This window comes from Triturus cristatus, chromosome 4_2 (assembly GCF_964204655.1).
Source record: "Triturus cristatus chromosome 4_2, aTriCri1.1, whole genome shotgun sequence".
Taxonomy (NCBI): domain Eukaryota; kingdom Metazoa; phylum Chordata; class Amphibia; order Caudata; family Salamandridae; genus Triturus; species Triturus cristatus.
In genome coordinates this window covers 733,046,289-733,062,231 of record NC_140586.1, presented here as the reverse complement: position 1 = coordinate 733,062,231, position 15,943 = coordinate 733,046,289, and the positions used below count along the sequence as shown (strand labels likewise).

The 15,943-nt window shown below is 45.1% G+C and overlaps 1 protein-coding gene across 1 annotated transcript in view; it reads right to left on the bottom strand.

The window, feature by feature from the left end:
- Positions 1 to 11,297, bottom strand: part of TXNDC12 (thioredoxin domain containing 12) — a 72,954-nt gene extending 61,657 nt beyond the window's left edge. Inside the window, exon 1 of the mRNA XM_085602625.1 lies at positions 10,823 to 11,297. Coding sequence (XP_085458751.1) covers positions 10,823 to 10,961 — 139 coding nt within the window. The 5' untranslated portion in view covers positions 10,962 to 11,297. The remainder of the gene's footprint in view (positions 1 to 10,822) is intronic.
- Between the last annotated feature and the right edge of the window lie 4,646 nt (positions 11,298 to 15,943).

Here is a 15,943-nt window from a genome sequence, read left to right as displayed (position 1 = left end):
TTGTTAAAGCATGATTTTGAACCCCTAGACAAGCTGGTCAGTAAGTCAATTATGTGAAAAAGTTCCTGTATGAATAGTGGACTGCGTCAAGGGACAAGCTTGGATGCTAAATGCACGTTTGTGTTACAAAGGGGAAAACGGACTAAGGTTCTTGAATTTTAACTGTATAACTCTGCCAGGAGAATGGATAAAGTAGTTTGTAGAAGAATTAAAAAATAAATTGTGTGCTGGCTGAGAGTAGAAAGACTTTAGGGCAATCAAACAGCTGAGCCAAACCTCCTCGTCCTCAGAATAAAGTAGAAAACAAGTAAAGTATTGGTTAAAGTAGAGACTTAGCAATAATTGTTTAGCCTTACATGGACACCGTTTTTTTTTAAAGAAGAAAGGAAAGTGCACCGTGGTGGAAGAAGTTCAGCAAATGCGTTAGAAATAACTGACCATGACTAAACTCACAGGAGGGAGGCTGCACAGGCCCAGTGGATCCAATTAGTGGGTTGTTTAAGAAATTACAAAGGAGGTACCAAAGAAGGCCTTTCATCTAACAAAGAATGGATTGCTCTTTCATGAATGCTCAACCCTGTGTTTAGAAAAATAAATAAAAATAGTACACAAATAGCCATGGCAGTTTTTAATGCAATTTGATTTTATCCTATCCTAGGAGGTGTGAGTGTCAGTCAAAACTGCAATATTGTAAGTATCACACATATCCAAGGGCAGTGTGGGTGTTGAAGCCTCACATGATTAATGTGGCTGCTGGGAAGTGCTAGGATGGTCTCAATCTGCCAGAGATATACAAAAGGCTAGATTTCCAGATATAGGCCAATCAACGTGTCAGATGCGAGGACGTCCATTTTCACACGAAAGAAACTGGTGCACGAGTCATTGTGCAATGGCCCACCTACATTACATATAATCAACAACCAAATAATCATTGTGCAATACTGGAGGCCCCCTCCCCCACTTCACTATAAGAACTGGATCAATGTCATTAACAATATAGAACTCCAAGGACATTCCCTAAAATACCTTTGCCACCCCCTGTCTATCCATCCTACTTGCTTCCCCTAAATCCCCACCACGCAATTTACCCCACAACCATTCAGATGACACACAAATAGTTTGTTCCTCGATTCAACAAACATATATTCCAATGACAGCTAATTTCCTTGACCCTGTAAAGGAGGTCCCTCCATATGCACCCCTTGGGGGATCTTTGGACATGATGCAGCCAAGCCCAGGACATATTGTTTGGGGTCAAGGGAAACACGTTTTCATGTGTATTTAGTCCTTGAGACAAGTAGGCCCAACCCCCTGCAGCACAAACCATTTGGCTACCAGCTTGCAGTACCACATTATGGATCAGGAAAGGGCACTGTCTGCAGTCAAGGTAATATTTTTGCCCACATGTTAATGCTGTTCAAACTTGTATTTATGGTTCATTAATTGAAAGCCTTTATTATTAGGGTGAGCGCTCCAAGTAAATGTTGTGAGCTCCAACTGCACTATTGACAGTGGTTCTACAGGGGTGTGAAATAAAATAAAATATCTACTTGTCTATGGGGCAGGTTGCGTCATAAACCTACATGTCCTGTAACAAAATCCACTTGCCCCTTTGGTGCCATGTAGTGCGGCGACAAATTATGGCAGCACTTATTATAAAAGAGTTCTGATATATGGGCCAGAGACCTAAAAAGTACAAAACATTCTACTGCCAAGGGTCTGAATTAACTAGAGTGACTTCATTTACATATTTAGGGGTCCTCTCTGATGAGAAGGGCTCGTGGGTCCAGCAACAGAAAGCAAAAAAGCATGCTATGGCAAGATTTACAGCAGCCCTCCTTGGTTTTGAAGAGAGACTTGGGGCTAACCCAATTGAAGCTATGGTTAACATCTATAGATCGAAATGTATTGACATCTCATAGTATCTCATAGTATTGCTATGTAGGCTGCTAAAATGTGCTCAGGTAAAGTACCTCTCGTAGCGCGCAGGTGCGTAACCATGAGCTCGTCAGGTCCACCGGCTCCCGTGCGACCAATTGGACTTTTGTTAATATTCAGGCTCCTTGAGCCGGTGGAGCTGACGAGCTCATGGTTACACACCTGCGCGCTACGAGAGGTACTTTACCTGAGAACACTTATTTTAGCAGCCTACACAGCAACCCTACACACTCACCTACTCCCTGCTGACAAGAGGCAACTACCTCGAAACACGTGTCCAGGGATGGCTAACGCTAACTTACTTGCACTCATGACTCGGGCATAGGCGTACCCGCCGACGCTGACTTCAGGGATCACAATTCTTTGGGGCAACACGCTGGTAGGTAGAGCAGTGTGCGACCAATTGGACTTTTGTATATGAATTACTGTTTATGAGTTCCTCTTTTTTTTGTTTTTATTTTTAAAGAATCTACAAAGATACCTTTGTCCAGTTGCTGCACCTGGCGTCGGAAGAGGTGCATAAATACAGTCCCCGACGCGATCACCTGAGGCTGACTATATCCTCGGTGGCAGAGCAAGGGAAAGGTTAGAGCTGCCCCCGTGTTCGTAGAAATTGTTGGTTTTATGTGGCTAATACACAGTCTTTCAAAAAATTATTGCTGACTTTGCACTATTTAAAAATATTATTGTTGATTTGCACATTAAAAATATTATTGTTGATTTGCACATTGTGGTGGCACGTAGGAACCAACCCCCGGTACGAGCTGTGTTCAATGCTCGGCAGGCAGGAAGGTCTCGTGTACCACTTCCAGCAGTAGCGCTTCAGACGCTCGGGCAGTGGTCTAGTTGCTGCACCTGGCGTCGGAAGAGGTGCATAAATACAGTCCCTGACGCGATCACCTGAGGCTGACCATATCCTCAGTGGCAGAGCAAGGGAATGGTGAGAGTTGCTCCGTGTTCGTAGAAATTGTTGGTTATGTGGCTAATCCGCAGTTTAAAAAAAAATTATTGCTGACTTTGCACTTTAAAAAAAATTTTATTGCCGATTTGCACATTTAAAATATTGTTGATTTGCACATTGTAGTGGCACGTAGGAACCAACCCCCGGTACGAGCTGTGTTCAATGCTCGGCGGGCAGGAAGGTCTTGTGCGCCACTTCCGGCAGTAGCGCTTCAGACGCTCGGGGCAGCGGTCTAGTTGCTGCACCCGGCGACAGAAGAGGCGCATAAATCAAGCCCATGACGCGACCATGCAGCAGGCGCGCCCAAGGCAAGCCCGTCCGCACCCGACCGGGGCCTGGGGCCTGGGGCCAGAACCCCTGCACCATGGCCCCCAGGACGCCTTAGATATTCTAGAGCGCAACTGCTGCAACTCAATAAATACCTTAGGGCCAACTGCCTCCATTCTTAACAATTAGATAGTCCCAATCCAAAATGCCCTCACTGGCCCTTCACATTTCTCCCCCACATCCGTCCTCCCCCCTCCTCAAGTCCGGCTTTTAATATTTTTCTGCTAAACTGCAGATCCCTCCCCAAGCACTCCACGGAAATTTCACTCGTTACAAGACTCCTCCCCTGAGGTGCTTTTAATTTTTTTTTTAACCGAAACATGGCTCAGCGCCAGCTCTGATCCAGAAATAGTACAATCACTGCCCCAGGGGTATGTGATCCAGAGAGTAGATAGAACCCTAGGCAAAGGTGGTGGAATTGAGATGGTCTATAAGGACCACCTCACTTGCTGCTTACTCGTCCTCTCCAGGACTCCGAGAATGTCCACTTCTCCTTACAATTCTCCACCCTTCTCACTCTCAGGCATTTTGATATACCGCCCCCCGGGGGCAGTAGGCGCTTTTTGTAACTCCCTGGTAGAAACTGCCATCAATTTTGCTAGCACCTCCGAACTTTTATGCTTCTCGGCAATCTTAATCTTCATTTTGACGATCTTAGGTCCACAGTAGCAGTTGAACTAGCAAAGGACCTTGCGTCCATCCAGTTGGTGCAAAAAGTTCTCCTTCCTATACACTTGCAGGGAAACTGCCTTGACCCAGTGTTCTCTAATCTGGAGAGTCTCCAGGGAAATGACCCTATCCCTTGGTCCGACCACCATCTGGTGCCCCTCTCCTGGCGCCCCCAAACTTTTACCCCCCCCAGTCCCTCCCCCTCGGACCCTTACCCACCCCTGGTCCAAGCTTCCACAGGAGAATTGGATCCATGAACTGGGAAAGAATATACCTCAGTCTACTTCCTGCCCGGTGACAATGTATAATAATCTCTGCAGTTGGATAGATGACTCACTAAACCTCATCCTCCCTAAGGTCCGGATTACCAAAAAGCACGGCTCCATCAGGTCGCCTTGGTACTCAGCTGAATTGCGCAACTTGAAACAGTTGTAAAATCTTAGGAAGATGGAGGAAAGACTTTGCGGCTGAAAGCAAGTTCATTTATAGGGAAGCTATACGCAACTACAGAAAGGAAATGAGGAATGTCCAGGCAACCCATTACGATGCAAAAATCAGGCAAGCTGCCAACTCCCCCAGAGAGACTTTTGCCATTATAAAAAGACTTTCCAGTCCCCCCCGTCCCGACGGACCCCCACGGAACTCGCTGCGAAAACCAGGCCGAATTCTTTGATAAGAAAATTCTTAAAACTCTCCCTCTAATTGACCCTTCAGCGATGTGCCCCCCAGCAGACTTCCCCCCCCCCCTACCATTCACAGCCTAGAACCATTTTCCCCCTCTCTCCCTGGAAACGCTCCTGACACTTCTGCCCACAGTAAAAAGTGGCTCACCAAGAGACCCGGCGCCTATGAACATCCTAACCAAAGCTGCTTCCATCATCGGCCCTACAATCACCCAAACTATCAATGCCTCTCTTTGCACTGGAGTAGTCTCCCCACTTTGTAAGGAGGCAATGGTTAAGACCCTTCTTAAAAAGCCACACCTTGATCCCGCAGATTTGGGCAACTACCGCCCTATCTCCCTTTTACCTGGGATCTCAAAAATCACTGAGAAATATGTAAATCACACCCTCTCCGAATTCCTGGAAACCTCCAACCTGCTACATCCTTCCCAAACAGGCTTCCGGCCTAGGCAGAGTACGGTTGTGGAGGAAAGCAGGAAACTTAGATGCAGGAGGCGTGGCGGCCATCATCCTATTAGACTTGAGCTCAGCCTTCGATAAGGTGAATCACCAGGTCCTGATTCACCGTCTTGGTAAGCTGGGAGTAGCCGGAACTGCCCTGAGATGGCTGCGCTACTTCCTGGAAGGTCGTACATTTCAGGTCTTTGAAGAGGGCATGAGCTCCAAACCCCGGCCTCTCCAGTGTGGCGTACCACAGGGTTCGTCGCTGAGCCAGGCGGTTTTCAACACGTATATGGTTCCTTTGGCATCAATTGTGACTCCTTTCGGGATCCATATGGTCACCTATGCCGACGACACGCAACTGGTCGTAGCTTTAAACCAATCCATACCATACTCAACGACCCTGAAAGCTTGTCGTCTCATGAAAGTGGTAAATTGGATGGGGTCCTCCCACCTGAAACTAAATGGAGAAAAGACCTAGGTCATGACCCTGGGCAACTTTGACAACACGGCACTCAGAACTATCTGGCCAGCATGCATGGGCCCAGTTCCAACCCCTAAGCCTGAAATAAAGAGCCTGGGTATCTGGCTAGACCATAACCTACCTTTCCAAGTGCAGGCCAGCAAGACAGTGGCAACTTGCTTTGGCCTGATCAGAATGGCAAGGAAAGAGCTCCCTTTGCTCCCTCCCCAAGCTAAGAAAACCATGGTCCAGTCGATTCTGCTCTCCAGACTGGACTATGGCAATGCGCTCTATCTGGGAGCCCCTACCTCAGTAATCTATAGACTACAGGTCATCCTGAATTATGCAGCCAGATTGTTGACAGGGACTTCCAAATTGCTTTCCGCAAAACCCGCTCTCCCATCTCCTTCATTGGCTGCCAGTAAAAGAGCGAATCAGTTTTAAAATCACTCTGCATTGTTCATAAATCCCTTCAGGGGACAGGCCCTCCCCTGATTTCGGCCATAATTCAGCCATACAAAGCTAGGAGAAAGCTTCGTTCGGATGACCACCATCTCATCGCTACCCCCAGAATCAAATGATCTAGAAGCGGCGGCAGACTTTTTCATTGAATGCAGGCAGACTTTGGAACGCTCTGCCGCTCCATCTCTGAAATGAACCCAGTCACGGCACCTTCAGGAAACCGCTTAAAACATTTCTATTCCCTTAAATCAATCATTCTGTCTGTCCACTCGCTCAGTAGTCCTGCCTAGCGCTGGGAGGCCTCCGGGTAGCCATGCGCTTTATAAATGCCCTTTTCATTTCAGTTGTATACCAATATGGCGCCTAAGATTATTTTTACATGTTTAGGTCTTGTGGTGTTGCATATGGCATTTGTTTGTGTACTTTTATGGTTTTAATTAACCAAATAAACTGCATTTGACTGACTAACTGATATAGCCTCTCTGATTATGCCAGGGCTCATACCATATTAGTGTTTGAATACTTGCAACCCCCTTATGTTGCCACATTTCTGCAGATCTACAAAATGGAGATGAAGGTAGTAATAAGCAATAGTTCCAGGGTTAGAATGCCCTTTTGAGTCTGTGCATACCTATTAACTTGCATGTTTTAAGGGTTTTCAACAACTCTTCAATAATCTTTTCCCAACTCGAGAAACGTACTTCTGACAATGGCAGACGTAAACCTTTTTCCACAGTTGGGGAAAAAAGTGGTTGGAGGGAAACTTGCAAACACTCAGATTTTCACATGAGCAAATCTACGCTTGCCTATTTTTGCTCATGCTAAAATGCAGTTCACAAATATTTTCTAGGAGTACTGTTTCTTGTCCTACTTCTATAAGTTCATTGGAATTCACAAAAACTGTATAGCTGCACTTAATGCAAGGACATATACCATGGGCACACTTGAGACTTGCTTTAATAATTGGGCCCTTAATTTGGTCTGGCGTTGACCGTGATTGTTTGTGTTTATTAAAATTCTGTCTCTCTCTGTATTGGCTGGCTTCACTGCGAGTGACCGCATTATGCTCTTTCACAAGGAGTATATCGGAACACAAAGTCGTTTTTGTTCAGTGCCAGTAACTACTGTGGCAATGTGTGCTTTGTGAGACCCAAAAAATATATTTTAGCTTTTACTAATATTTATTATAATGATGAGGGCCTGGCAGCTCCCACACCAATAAGGTTTTACAAAAACCATGCCAAAACAAGTCACACATTGCCGAAACTGAAAAGCGTACCACCAATTTCAGACCTACTGGCTTGGTTTATTTTTGTTTCCCATAATCTTATTGAAACAAGTTACTGATTTTACATTATGAATATTTTGGGAAATACTAGCATGCATCAACGATATTCCAAAGAAATAGTACCTGAAATTTTACAGTAGTTTAGCAAAATGTTTCCCCCCCCCCCCCCCGCTTTAATTTTTTTTAGGAACATTTTATTTTGAAAGTAAAGAATCACCAATCTTGCTTTCAAGCTTCTGCAAATATTTGCAACAAATCAGAGAGCATTCCCAGGAGCATTGTACATAGCCTCATATTGCGTACACATTTTAATACTGGAACCACTGTCAGTAGTGCAGTCGAAGTTTACAACATTTACTTAGAGCGCTCACCCCGATAATAAAGGCTTTCAATTAACGAACCATAACTACAAGTTTGAACAGCATTAACATATGTGAAAAAATATTACCTTAACTGCAGACAGTTCCCTTCCCTGATCCATAATGCAAACTGGCAGCCAAAGGGTTTGTGCTGCAGGGGGTTTGGCCTACTTGTCTTAAAGACAGAATACACATGAAAACTCGTTGCTCCTGTCCCCACACAATATGTCCTGGGTGTCGGGCTATAGGAATTCCACGTCCCTGTTCTAGCATAAAAACATGTTCAAAGTTTAGCGATATTAGGTTATGTATAATGCTCGTAGAATGCTCTCTGATTTGATGCAAATATTTGCAAAGGCTTGAAAGCAAGATTTATTGATTCTTACTGTTCAAAATAAAATGTTCTTTACAAAATGAAATGAGGAAAAAAACATTTTTGCTACACTACTGTAAAATTTCAGGTACCTTTTCTTTGCGGCATCATTTTATAACATGTGTTGATGCATGCTAGCATTTCCCAAAAGTATTCATAATGGAAAATCAGTGTGACCAGTTTCAATAACATTATGGGGGAACAAAAATAAACAAGCATTAACAAAGTTAATAGGTCTGAAATTGGAGGTCAGCTTTTTAGTTATGTCAATGTGTGAATTGTTTTGGCATGGTTTTTGTAAACCTTATTTGTGTGGGAGCTGTCAGGCCCTCGCCATTATAACAAACATTAGCAAAAGCAAAAATTGTTTTTTGGTCTCAAAAAGCACACACTGACACAGTAGTTCCTGGCACTGAACAAAACTACTTTGTGTGCCGATATGCTCCTTGTGACAGAGCGTGTCACTCACAGTGAAGCCGAGGGAGAATTTTAATAAACCAAAAGGTCACGGTCAACACCAGACTAAATTAGGGGACCAATTATTAAAGAAAGTCTCAAAAGTGCAGCCATGGTATACGTCCTTGCATTAAGTGCAGCTATACGGCTTTCGTGAATTCCCAAGAACTTACAGAAGTAGGACAAGAAACAGTACTCCTATGTTGTGAACTGCATTTTAGCATGAGCAAATAGCATTTGTAGATTTGCTCATGTGAAAATCTGAGTGTTTGCAAGTTCACTTTCCCTCCAACCACTTTTTTTGCCCCAAATCTGGAAGAAGGTTTACGTCTGCCATTGTCCAGAGTAAATATTCAACATTTATCAGTAAGGGAAAAAGATTAGAGAAGAGTTGTTGAAAACCCTTAAAACATGCAAGTTAGTAGGTTTGCACAGACTAAAATGGCATTCTAACCCTATTGCTTACCACTACCTTCAGCCCCAGTATGTAGATCTGCAGGAACCTGGCAACATAAGGGTATTGCAAGTAATCAAACACTATGGTATAAGCCCTGGCATAATCGGAGAGGCTATATCAGAGGTCTTATATAATTAGATTGCTGCGATAATTTGTTGCTGCACTACATGGCACCAAAGGGGCAAGTGAATTTTGTTACAGAACAAGTAGTTTTATGAAGCAACCTGCCCCATGGACAAGTAGATATTTTATTACATTCCACACCCCTAAAAATGTGAGGCAGTAATGCTCCCACATTGCTTCTGGGCATCATGGATCGCATTTAACAAAGTGAGCATTTTGCCATGGCTTATGCGTATTTTGTAAAGTAAGCCCAGACAGTTTTGTATCCGGGAGCCAGCCTGAGAAACCACCCCTAGCTTCCTCACACATCTTCTAGAGAAGTGCTTGAAGAGATGATGGCTATATTCTCCAAACCCAGTTGATTTACCAGAAGGAGATACAGCTTCTCAAACCAGTAATGGGTGCAAGAGTTTAGACTGTGGCAAGTAGAGGAAATTAGGTGCAGGCCTAGGGGAGCACATACGGCTAAGCGTTTCATCTGTAGAGGCCATGCGGGTAGGCAAAAGTAAACATTCTTTAGGGGTTCCTGGGTAAGAGATCACACACTGCTGTGACGCTTTAACTTCATTTTAATTTCTCATGCAGAAACATCTATAGGTTTCTTTGACTCAAACTGTAATGCCTGGAGCGACTGCACTTTATATTCTAAATACTCGAGCCCTGGCTATTGCGCTGTACAAAAAACAATGAGTCGTTCACTGTTAGCTTTGAAAAGCCAGTTGTGACGATAGACTTCTTGCTCAGTCTGAGCTCTTTATGACTGGTTTAAGGCTATTCTGTTAAGTCCTTGATGCATGTGATCTGTTTTGGGTCATTTTTACGAAATCTATATGATTTGAGTTTTCTATGATGATTTAGTATATGCGTGCCTTATTCAGTGGTCTACATAATTAGAATCACCATAAGTGACTGCTAAGCAAATCGGAAGACTTCTTTAAGGCCGGAGAGTCTTGGTCAGAGTGTTTTAAATGTATATGAATTGGGCACTTTTCAATGGAGGAAGGAGGCTAATGCAAGTATACTGGTGGATGCAAAAAGGCATCCATTCACTCACTCACCAGGCCATCCAGGTGTGCATTTAATCTCTTTATTTACCAACCCATTCTTGTATCCATTGACAGATTATCAGATTCACCCACTCACCCCACCGTCTAACTTACCATCCACAGAAGAGGCACGTTCACGTGAAGGAAAAAACAAACTGGCTTTGCTAATGCTTTTTCTAGGTGCAGACAATAAAGCCGGTCGTCTTTTATGTTGCAGTGCTTGGACACATGGCATTGCCGAGAGTTTATATGTTGTTCGCTTGGATTGAGTGACTACTAACCGACCCCTTTCCAAGCTGTTTAGGTCTCTAAGTATATGTCAAGGAATAAAAAAAAATAGGGACGTGATGATGTTTACCGTTTGAACATTCAAGCTGTTTTTACAAGTGACCGCACAACACAAACGCGTAGCTCCCCCCCCCCCCCCCCCCCCGGCAGCCGGCTCACTGGCTCTGGATTGCTGCAGTGCTTAGCTCAGCTCCGAGTGGCCTTGCAGTGTCCCTCGCGCCGCGCTCCTCTGCAGGCACTGCCGTTGGGAACCCTGCAAGTTCGAGGGCAGTAGACCCGGCCTCCTACGACACCTACCTTTACTTGAAACCACCCCCCCCCCCTTACCATTATATTCTTCTGACTAAACTGTACTAAGGTAATGTTTCTGAAGAAATTTAACAATTCCTCCACAATTGCCTTCATTTGAGTGACTCCACATTGTCAGTAGTGTATTTTAGTATGTGCACGGACGGTAACCTAATACACAAGTAAAAAGCTTTGCTTACCCCTCCCGAGCGACTCTCTGCTGGACGAGGAGGAGGCGGATGACGAGGAGGCGGCTGCAGGGAGCAGGCAGGGCAGGAGGAGCAGGGCGAGGGTCTGCAGCAGGCAGAGAGAGCACAGGGCATCCCCGCGCAGCTTCATGGCAACAACAGCACAAACGGCAGCCCGACTCCTGCAGCTTCTGCAACTTCAATGAAAGAGCATTTCTCTGCCTCGCGCCTGGGCCGGGAATTTTTTTAACTGGAGAAGGAAGTGAGGTTGGGCGGATGTGGGCGGGGCTAGCATGTCCTGGTTTTGAATGCCAAAACAACAGCCTAGCGTGCCAGGCTAATTCGACTCTTTTAGTGCTTGGGTGCCTTTGAGTGCTGGACGAATAGCAGGACCACCTGTAGACGTCTGGGACCAACGAGGCCGCCAAAAGATGTGGAGGGGACGGGAGGGTTGTTTGCCTCTCGCGCCGCGAATACACCAAACTGCAAAGTGGAGACGAGCGGGGCAGCTAATTGCAATCTCCCCGCATGGGGGCGCTGCAGGCTGCATCGGCATTCTTTTTAGTTGATTTGGGGGGTTTCTGTCTCTAATCTGCCTGACATTTGCATTAGCAGTATGCATCCCGTCCTAGCTAGGCACATACCTCTCTGACCCACTTAGGAAGGGCATATAGTACAGAAGTCCTGCGAGTACGGGAAGAGGGGTTTTTGCATGTCAACCTTTGAAAGGGGGAAGAGGGATATTTTAAAAAATAAATCATGGGATTGGGATTGTATTTTCTCCACTGACTTGTATTTAAATTTAAGTGAGGGCAATTCCAGGCGGAAGGAAGTGGGCGGGTTAAAAAAATACCAGGGTTCCTTCTGAATCGAGTGTATTGGCAAATAGGAGGCTCACTACATTTCAGGTAGAGGGTGTCCGCTGTACAATTCAGGAGTCTTAACAGCCCTATCTGGCTGCCTGGGAAGAAATAAAACAGGCGTCCAGAACAGAACGTGGGAGATGAATAAAATAATCAGGTGAATGTATTCTGCTCATTGATTTTTATTGAAGCAAGTGCAATTTTTAAAAGGGGACAGATGTTACCAATAAACAGAATTTAAAAAACAATAAAAATAAAGGGGGACAGCTAAATAAATTCATTTTTGGCTTAAAAAATCAGGAGTCTCCTGCCTGAATCGGGTCTGTTGGCATGTATGGAGGGCGGTTTTTGCATACTTGCTAACATTTTGAAACTAGAAAGAGGGAGATTTTGAAAAAAAATCGGGGACTTGATTTTGCCCATTGATGTACATTGAAGGAAAGACAATTTCTGATGGCAAACAGTTAAAATTAAGCCATTTTTAGATTAAATTATAGGGAGTCACCCACCTAAATCGGGTCTATACGTTTGTGCTTTAATGAGAAAAAGCCATTACCTCCTTGTCCCACCCTCGCTTTCCTTCATTACACATACAAGGCATCCCTGCCCCACCAGACACACATACCACGTGACCTGAAATGTGGAGCATATATTGCGGTGCTGCGGTCTTTCTTGATGTTCATGTCATCTGGCAACTTGTTTGGGTTTTGCCTCCAATCCTCCCTTGTTTGGCATGGCGGGGCTGGCCTGAGCTGCGTCTGGAGTCGCGGTGCGCTCTTGGCGGCAGAGCAGGCTGGGTCCGGTTGACGGAGTCACCGGCTCTGCGTGGCTATGGCAGTCTTTCTCTGGGTTGAAGGCCGGAAAGGGAAGTCGCAGCAGTCGGGACTGCAGGGCTCCTCGGCTGACTGGTTTGCGATCCTGTATACAGTAAGGGCCTCAAACTAGTCCTTTTTTTAATCATTTCTCTTATCTGCATGTTAGTTTATGATTGGTTATTGATTTTTACTCTAATTTTGTCATTTTTAATGTAAGTCTGGGTTTACCACCCAGTTTATGTCGACTATTCTGGTTGGTCCTTTGTGTTGGGAGTGTCACCTATATCTAGGTGTCTCCCTGCTGGTCTACTAACTGTATGTCATTATGGTGAGGAAACGTGCAACCAAGCGCAAGCATGTGTTGTCCTCTTCTTCTGGTGATGAGGAGCCCATCCCGGCTCGCCGGAGTAGGTCCAAGGGTCCGGTGGATTCTTTTGCCCTATTGTCGGCTTCTGAGGTGCAGGATATGATTGAGGCTGCTGTGGCTCGTTCTCTTGAGTCCTGGGTTCCATCTAAGCACAGGGTCTCTCGTTCTGCAGTGGGTCTGGTGGATTCACCCCCTGACGACTCCTCGGCTTTGGAAAATAGCCAGCCTTCTACCTCTTCTGGGAAATTTGTTCGTAGAGAGGAGGTCCCAGTTATTCTTCAACCTATCCGGGAGAACTTGGGGTTTTCATCTTTTTCTTCTCCCGAGTGGCCAGAGAACATTTTTTCCCATCATGTTAAACCGCCTGTTTTTGCGATGCCTTTTCATGGTGGCATCAAAGACTTGAAAACTGGTGAATGGCTCGATCTGGAATGCTCTACTGTTCCACGCTTTTTGCAGAAGTTATGCTCTCTGGAGGAGGGGGAGGACTCTCTTCCTCACTCTGTTAATGTGGATGCCATGTTGGCTACCCTGACTGGTCGTATGGCGATCAATCCGGAGAGTTGTTCACCGGCGGATACAACGGACAAGAAAGTGGATGGGGCTCTGAAGAAGGCTTTCTTTGTTGAACATTTGAGCTTGAAGACAGGCATCTACTCTGCTTATGCTGCTCAATCCTTGCTATTTGGCTTTGAAAAACACGGCTATTCAGGAGGAGACTGACTGCTCTGACTTACCGGTCCACATGGAGCAAAAGGCAAAAATTATTGGCTTACATCTCTTCGGATGTTCTTAAATCTTCTGCCATGGCCTCTAGTTTCATGATCCTGGCTCGAAGGAACCTATAGATCAGAGACTGGAAAGCTGATTTCTCCGAAAAGTCTTCTCGCCTTAAAATTCAGTTTGGGGGCAAAATGCTGTTTGGTGAGCAGCTGGACAGCATGATCACAACAGCTTTCAAAGATGGAAAGCATGCTCTGCTCTACAAGGGGAAGAATTTTTCTTCTCACTCCCGTCGTTTCTGGAATCCTCCTTCTTCCTCGTCTTCTTTTCATTCCTCCCGTCAGTCCTCCAAGCCCTTTTCGGACCGTCAGCGTATGTTCCAGCCCAAAAAGGCCTCTTCCTTAGCAGGCGCCAAAGGTCAGTTGTATTCCTTCAAGCTGAAGTCCCGATAACAATGGCGAGACTGCTTCCAGGCCTGTGAGAGGGAGGCTGTGTCATGTAGTTCCTATATTACCCATACAGGACCTGCGCATTCGGAAAACATAAACTGTAGGATTGGTGGCAGATTGACTCTGAGCACCCCAACCGAGAATGTTAGCCTGTTCGCATTTACCTAGCTCACGGTGCCACTAAAATCTCCTCTTATCGGGGAGAGAATAGTTTCTGGCAACCTTAGAACATGACAACCCTGATCCCTCTGGATCGTGGAAACAATGTACCACTTTTCGCTCAGTCACTCGTGCCCACTTATTCGGTCTCAGAGAGTTACACAGAAGAAACAGTCGGGGCGTGTTACAGTAAGAATTTATTGCACAGTTCGTCTAGTGTAAAGTATATGTGCTGCAACAACCGTTAGACAGTAGCAGATATATATGATTAGCAGTACAGTGAATATAAAAGGATAGTACAGTTCTACCATCTTGCAATAAGCATGAATAAATACAGAAATATAAAATGCAGGATACAAATGCGCGTACTCCTACGCTGCCTATCTAGATGTACCTAAGTGTACCTAGCATGTGAGTAGGTGTGAAGCCAAGAATCCCTCTAGGATTTAGTCGAACCCCATTACCTGCAGTGTGAGAGTGTGGGACCTCGTCCTGTTCTCGAGTTGGACACCCCGCAAGGGATGTGTTAGACCACTCTCAGCTGGAGGGTCTGCATGCAGGAGCCTCAGCGTCTCTGGTCAGTGTGTCGGCCTGGAAGTCTCGGTTCCCTCTAACAACCCTAGCAAGATGTGCTGTATTTATACAAAAAGTATCTAGGGTTTCTTTATCCCTTGTCTCATGTATTAGCCAATGTTGGATTGAGGGTGATGTGTGGGATGAACCTTTTATGTAGATATGGTGGGGTAGGTGGTGTAGCCCCTACCTGGTTTCCAAGAACCCTCATGAATATTCATTCATACTGTATGAGTCCATTGATAAAGTTATAGGATGCTATTGTTCAGGTAAAACCCTCCTTCTGCACCCAGGACTAGAACTAGGTAAAGGTTCAATCCTAAAGGCTTGTTACTGTGTAATATAAGGGAGGTAATATAGGTGAAGGTGTATGATATTACCCGGGCGTATATTTGGGTACCTATATGAAATATAACACCCACTCCTCTTCCGAACAGTCAACAATGATAAAAATGCTAGTTAACTACTCATTTTAATCGGTACTAGCGCATGAAGATATCAGCGAGTATCATAAAAACATTGTCTCAATTTTGTTTTTTAAAACAGTCTAATGGGGGTAAAATAGAAAAATCATTTCAAAAGTTCAACATTGGAAATGTCACTCTAAACCAAAGTCCTAATCGCGTTTGTTTATATAAGTCAAACCACTATAAGTGATAGAAGGCCATGCTTTCTCAGTGAAAGTGTCAATTTGAGGAAATGTTCCAAATTTAGACGACTTTTGAAACAAAAAGGAAAATGCTGAATTCTTTCCCAGCACACGATGAGCCAATTATAGATTAAATGTCCTGGCTGGGGGATGCAACATCCCTGTTGCCTGCCGCTACAGAGAACGGTCCCTGTAACACCTCGCAGAGTACGTCAATGGAGCATAGATGATACTCAGAACTGCCAAAAGCTGGTGCTGAGGCAGCTGGTGCTGTAGTCGATACCCGAGTGCTAGCGGTGGAGCTGATGCTCAACCCAGTTGTAGTGAAAGGCACCTGCGGGTTCTCGAGGAATGCAGCCACAGTATAGGAATACACTGGGGACACTGCCATTCATGGGATCTCAAGGGTTCCAGCCTGGTATTCAAGTCCGCAGGTGTGTCCTATGCAAGTGTCAGACAGAGATCCAAACCGCATTCTTCAAAGCAAAACAGGCATTGAAGAACAGGTAATAAACAGTCCATTCAGACTTGTCTA